Source organism: Musca vetustissima, unplaced genomic scaffold (genome assembly GCF_032173495.1).
Source record: "Musca vetustissima isolate MV318-11 ecotype Yass unplaced genomic scaffold, APGP_CSIRO_Mvet_v1 utg15341, whole genome shotgun sequence".
NCBI lineage: Eukaryota > Metazoa > Arthropoda > Insecta > Diptera > Muscidae > Musca > Musca vetustissima.
The window spans coordinates 209,494-215,697 of record NW_026880581.1 but is presented as its reverse complement, the minus strand read 5'-3'; the positions used below and the strand labels follow the sequence as shown (position 1 = coordinate 215,697).

Here is a 6,204-nt window from a genome sequence, read left to right as displayed (position 1 = left end):
AACTGAAATAATTTTTAACAAGCTTGTTTTTTTATTCATCTATTATTGTAGATATTTACAAACAAAAGCAACAACACATACATTCATCACGAATTAGAAACAAATTTGATAACAGAAAATTTTAAAATAAAAACAAAAAAAGGGAGAATAAGAATTTGGAATGATTTTTTGATCAGAATTTTCAAGTGACAATCAAATTAAAATGAATATAATAAGAATCATCATTTGTATATAGGTAGTATTATTATTATTATCAGAGGAAACACACATTGTTTGATTTCATACTGCATCAATTGCATATTTTTCAGTGAAATTATTTAGTTATTAATACATTTCATTACTTAAGAGTTTAATAACATACTAATGGTTTATTTATATTAATGGGGAATTATAATACTTAAGCTTTGCCGCTAATGGCAGCAGAACCTTGTTTTTGGGTTTCATTGTCTTTTTCCAATTGTTTGCCCAAATATTCCCTGGAGAGAAGAAGAATATAAAAAATATTTTTTTTTTCGAATATATTGTTAAAATAAAATTGACTTACCAATTGTGAACCATCAATTTTTGTACTGCCAACAAGGCTTCATAACGTACATTGGGATCTTCATGACCCAACAATTGCATAACAATTTGTTTGCCGCCCAATTGTTCCAAGACGCTGGAAGAGGTGAAAATAGGTTTCAAGAATTCGCGGATTAAGGGTTTATTTTCAAACTTACTGTTTTCCTCTGGGATAATGACGAACATATTCTCCAATATCATAGCAGGCAACGGACAAAATAATGGGATCCTTGGAGGTTTCCAGAAGATGTACCAAAATGCGCAACAATTCGTAGTTCTTTTCATTCAAACGTTGGGCATTTTCACGCCAGAATTTAGCAGATTTGTGTACGGGAGACCATTCCAAACGGGCACTGCGCAATTCTGTGGCATATTCATCGAATGAGGACAAATCTTGTACAGAGTTTTGCAACTTTTCAGTTAAGAATTCAACATCAGCAGAGATGTCTTCATCATCGAAACGACGTTGTTCCAAAATGGAAAGTTGTTTCAAGACTTTGCATTGTACCATGGCAATGCAATGTTCCTTGGCAACTTGGGCATCGGTTGGTTTTTCAATCAAGTTACGGAATACACCCAAAATGATGCGGGTAACCTGCAAAAAATAATAATATCATATACACAATCAAACCTAATTAATTTAAAATAAATGTTACCTTTTCCTTGGCACAATCATTGAGGATATCAGCCAAAATGGGGATGACTGTGAATTTGTTCATTTTTGTGGCCAACAAAGGATTGAAGGTCAAGACCCACAAACAGAAGACCAATTGATATTGTACCTGTAAAATTTATATAAATTAGTAATGACCGTCTCTATTAATATTTGCGATTTTTTTACTTACTTGGAAGTTGACACGAGATGACAAAATGCGCACCAAAGTACTGATACCATCTACGCTAACAAAAGCAAAACGATATTCATCAATACGCAACATCATTTGCAGGCAACGGGCCACAGATTGAATATATTCGTTGGACTGTTTTTTGGAAAATAATGAGAATAATATTTATTTTTTGTATTTAAATTTTTGAATTAGTTAGTTGGTGTTATTTTTATAAAAAAAAGAAACGCAACAAGTTGTATGGCATTGAATAGGTCAGGCCAAAGGACCTTCAATTATTAAATTTAATAAAAATCCCAGAAAAGATGACAAACGTTTTGATACTCCTTTTGAATATGAAAGACAGACAGGTCCACAATATCAAAAAACAACAACAAATATAACAATAACAAAACAAGGCGAAATACAGACAATGATATTTGTGGGGTGGACATATAACAAAAAATCGGTTTTAATTTACTTAAAATCTTTCTAAACAACGTCTGGCAGAATTTCGAATAAATTTACAAAAAATGTGAAAAAAATGCTGAATATTAAAAAAAGTTAGCCAATTAGTAGAACGATGAATATGCTATTATTCTGTTATGTTATTGGTAGTATTTTGCAAATAATTAAATTGCTTAAAAGCCCACTACCGTCTTGCCCGCCGCTGCAGCTTGTTCACGATATTTCAAAAATTCAACCAGATCAAGGTGATTTGTGTGTCCCTTATCATGTCCATCTGAATGTATTATAATGGTTTGGATTCTTTTTGATAGGGCAGTCATCTCACTGATATATTTTTTGCACTGATTTTTTTGGGGCGGAATATTATTAGGTTATTTTGAGGTTGTTGGAACATATATTTGTGCAGAACCGGGGATAAAAAGAAAAATATATAAGTTTCTGACTTATTCAAGTGGGGAAGTCCAAATAAATGAAATCTAGTTAGAAAAATTGTCCTTGATGCAAATAAGAAAAATAATCTGCAAACATGTCCTCAAATAATTTGATTTTTAAAACGCTAGTGGGTGAAAACAATGTAAATTTTAAGCATTAAACAAAAAAATTTTAAATATTTTTGGTGCTAAAATTATGTTCATTTTATACTCCAACTTATAGGTTATAATTTGAAATTAACACTATCCGAAAAAACAACATAAAAAGTTCAAAATTATTTAAATAAACAGCCTATTTGTATCATAAATAGGGTTCTCAACATAGTTACACGATACGATAATTTCAAACACAATAACAATGTGTACATTAAAGGGCCGCAAACGACAACGAATCATGTGTCATGATAACAACTACTACTACCAAAAAAACAACCTCTCCTCCTCTTCACCACATCACCCTCTCTCTCCACATCAATTTGCTCACCTGTACAGTCAATTGATCCTTCAAGAATTGCAAATAGAAGTTCAAATCAGATTTGGGCATCATTTCATGACCCCAGCATGCCAATTTGGCCAAAATGCGAGATGACATATTCACAATGAAACCATCTTGACGATTCAACAGATTCAAGAAGGGGCCCCAAACACATTCCTTGCGCTTGGCACAATATTCATGGAAAATATCAACACGAGAACGATCCTCTTGCAACAGATCGTCGATCATCACCATAATATATTGAATTGTCGAATCTTTGGAGACATGCGACAGCAGATTCAACAAAGTCTTAACAGCTTGGGCTGGATTCGATTGCAAGTAGGCAGCCTTTGAGTTATCCAAAGCACTAATGCACTGATAATCTTCTTGGGAAATCATTTGGGATTGCATGTACGATGCCCAGTTAATGGTTTTGGTACGGATATCAGCGGCCTGTTGCTGCAACACAGATGTTGCAGCAATCATATCTGGAGCACAGAAGATAAAGAAGAAAAACAAAGACGTAATTAATTGCAATATTACATTCGTCAATGATGATAATAATGATGTATACATCATTTTTTTCATTGTCACAAATAACAAGACATTTGATTATTGATTTTTTCCACAAATCTTTTTATTTTTCTACTTACCAATGCTCTCTTCGGGCATTTTCATCAAATCGGCAACGTCAGACATGGCTACTGCTTTATTTGTTGTTATTTTTTCCTAAAAAATTCAATAAAATTTTCACCAATTCCGTTGGAAAATAGCAGTAGACAAAATTTTTACACTGAATTCAGCTGACAGTAGGTCTTGTGACTTGTGATGTCAAAGTAATGAGTATTTTGGGTACAAATTAACAAATACCGATTTTATTTAACTGTCATTTTAAGAGGTGCTGTAATTAGTGGTACAAGTAACGTGTGAAGTGACAAGAAAAGAAGGTTACTGCAAATACGTTAATCGAAGCTTGTGGCTGAATTAAAGATGGAGCTTAAACGGCATTTACATCAGAACTTTTTCTGGGATAACCTCCTCCAGGAGGATTTATTTGACATATATGAAATTGACAATTTAGATCAACTGGATTTTATAAATTCCGTACAATGTAAACGTTGATGAATATTTGGCGAACTCTCTTTGTCATGATTTAGATTAGGCGAGTTTACTTGCGGCAAGTCTTTGTTTGTAGGAGAGAGGGGCAAGGGGAATAGAAATGAAAAAAAAATTGTTTGTACCTACAATGTTCTGGCAATTCGTTTTGTGTATTTCGTATTAGTTTACATTTTATATATATTTAAATGCGAAAAAACAACAAATAGAAAAATATTTTGGAAACCGAATTGCCTTGTATAGACGCATGATGCAAGTTCAAAATACAACGACAAGAATTGCTGCAAGTAAACTCGCCTAATCTAAATCAAGACTTTTCGAGAAATAGAGGGTATATTGCCACATGAAATTATACAAATAAATTTAATTGAAATCCTGGTATAATAATTAAAAAGTAGGGCCATGGCATAATTACAGAAGGTAGTCTCATTTGAGAGTTTGATGATGGCAAATCAAGTGTTCTACCCTCTTTTCCGCTTAAACTTGCTGACTGATTTATTGATATTAAAATCCCTATAATGTTCTAACTAAGATTGCTCTTTAATATTAATTTTTAGTAACTCAACATGGATTAATGCCTCCTGTCGATGCTGATTAATTGTTGGTCGGTTCCCGTACTGCAAGAATCTACTTGATTTTACTATTTTATTCGATATCATAAAGGAAAATTCGTTATGGTAGTAAAAAGTAGTAGATTCTTGCAGAACAGACCAAATGATATCTAAGTCGAAATTGACAAATCGATATATCTACATTTGTTACAGGAATTCCGTTCCAGAACCTAAAAGAATCTTCTATTTTGAAACCAAAATTCCAGTACATCGCTCTGTAATATTTACTTAGTCTGCTTTTCCACAGGCAAATTTTTATTTGGCAAATACTGAGTTTGTAGGCAAGAGGGGTGCGAGGAAGAAAAACAAAAATTTTGCCTGTCCAGAATTTGCCGTACACGCAAATTCTGCTTTGCTCTGTTCGTTGAAAACAATTTTGTTGACATTTCCTTTTGAACCTATTCGCTTTACTGACACACTGCCGGCTTTTGTTTACAAAACATTTGCTTTAATTTGTGCAAGTGAAATTTAATTTTTAATTTTTGCAATTTATATAATAAAATATATAAAAAATAAATAAAATATTAAAAAAAAATCTTTAAAATGCAAACACTTTTGACTTTTATTTTCTTTCTTTTGTATTTTGATTCGCAAATTTGGCAAAGAAAAATTTGCTAATGGAAAAGCAAGTGAAAATTTCAAAAGAGAAAACAAAAAATTTGACAAATAAAAATCTGCCTGTGGAAAAGCAGACTTATAAACATATACAATGTTCTGTTTATTTGACATATTTTTAAGGAAAATATCGCCAAAATTCCAGTATATCGATATATATTATATATGCTCTGTGTTACGTTCTAGACCTAATGCGGCGTTATGGCGGGGTTCGCACTAGCTCAGTTAGGAGCACTTTTCGATCAGGAGAGTTCTCAACCCTTGCCACCATCAACCCTAGGGAACGAACAACTAGAAATTTTTGGATCATACAAAACACAAAAACATAAACAAACACAACATACACCTATGACGAAGGAGCTTGGTTTAGTGCTCCTCCACTATGCCCGCCCATCCTTAACCCTTTAGTCCAATTAACGAATATTTATATTTAAAAGGGCCCCAAATTCCACACACACTTACCTCACGAAAACTTACACCTAATTCCCTCTCTCACAAAGAAAACTTAACACAACATAATTTCTAATAACATAAAATCAAACATTAAAATCATTTATTGACATTTTTTGGACCTTAATCTACCATATAAAAGTTGATAATCATGTCAATTTACGAACTCCTAACTCCTTTTCTCTCAGTGTGAATCAATATCGTCGATTACCAACACTTAGCATAGGGCACGTTACACTGCCAATTCAGGCTATTTTAGACAACTACACCTACCTAAGAGAGCTCTGTTAGTGGTGACGTGGGCGGTTAAATCGCATCCACAAAATATTCAAATTCTTGCTCCACGTAGCTATGTGGTAATCTAGCTCACCAGTTATAAAAGGGGTTAAAAATCCTCACAATATATACTCATTAAAAATTCCTTAATACTAAACTAACTACTAACATTCACAACTTATACTAACATATATTCTTGTTTTAATTATATATTTTTTTGTCTTTTTTTATAGTTTTCGTGTCCTAATTTTTGTAAAATTGATTTTAACGTATTCTTTCTTTTATCTCATTTCAGGTTTTTTTTATTTGCATAGGGAACTGGCAATTTCATTATTCCAGCATTATCATCAATCGGTATGTATTATATTAATATTCTT

General features: G+C 32.6%; 1 protein-coding gene across 2 annotated transcripts; it reads right to left on the bottom strand.

Annotated features, from left to right (window-relative positions):
- Positions 1–371: 371 nt before the first annotated feature.
- LOC133326259 (V-type proton ATPase subunit H) lies at positions 372–3,573 on the bottom strand. 2 transcript variants are annotated; one of them, XM_061534942.1, is made up of 7 exons: positions 3,413–3,573; positions 2,769–3,247; positions 1,407–1,541; positions 1,218–1,343; positions 720–1,156; positions 545–658; positions 381–476 (listed from the first exon to the last, which is right to left on the bottom strand). In XM_061534942.1, the coding sequence occupies exons 1-7, from the start codon at positions 3,456–3,458 to the stop codon at positions 398–400; spliced, it is 1,416 nt and encodes a 471-aa protein (XP_061390926.1). In that variant the 5' UTR covers positions 3,459–3,573; the 3' UTR covers positions 381–397. The 2 variants fall into 2 exon arrangements, with proteins under 2 accessions (XP_061390925.1, XP_061390926.1); XM_061534941.1 differs by lacking the exon at positions 3,413–3,573 and having other exon boundaries at positions 372–476; positions 2,769–3,335.
- Positions 3,574–6,204: the final 2,631 nt, after the last annotated feature.

What these genes read in the sequence shown, in the direction of transcription:
- LOC133326259 (XM_061534941.1), bottom strand. Translation starts at nt 3,335, where the DNA reads ATGTATACATCATTATTATCATCATTGACGAATGTAATATTGCAATTA. An exon ending in AGGATCAATTGACTGTACAG is followed by an intron (nt 1,542 to 2,768) that starts GTGAGCAAATTG and finishes TCCAAAAAACAG; the next exon opens with TCCAACGAATATATTCAATC. An exon ending in AAATTGATGGTTCACAATTG is followed by an intron (nt 477 to 544) that starts GTAAGTCAATTT and finishes TCTTCTCTCCAG; the next exon opens with GGAATATTTGGGCAAACAAT.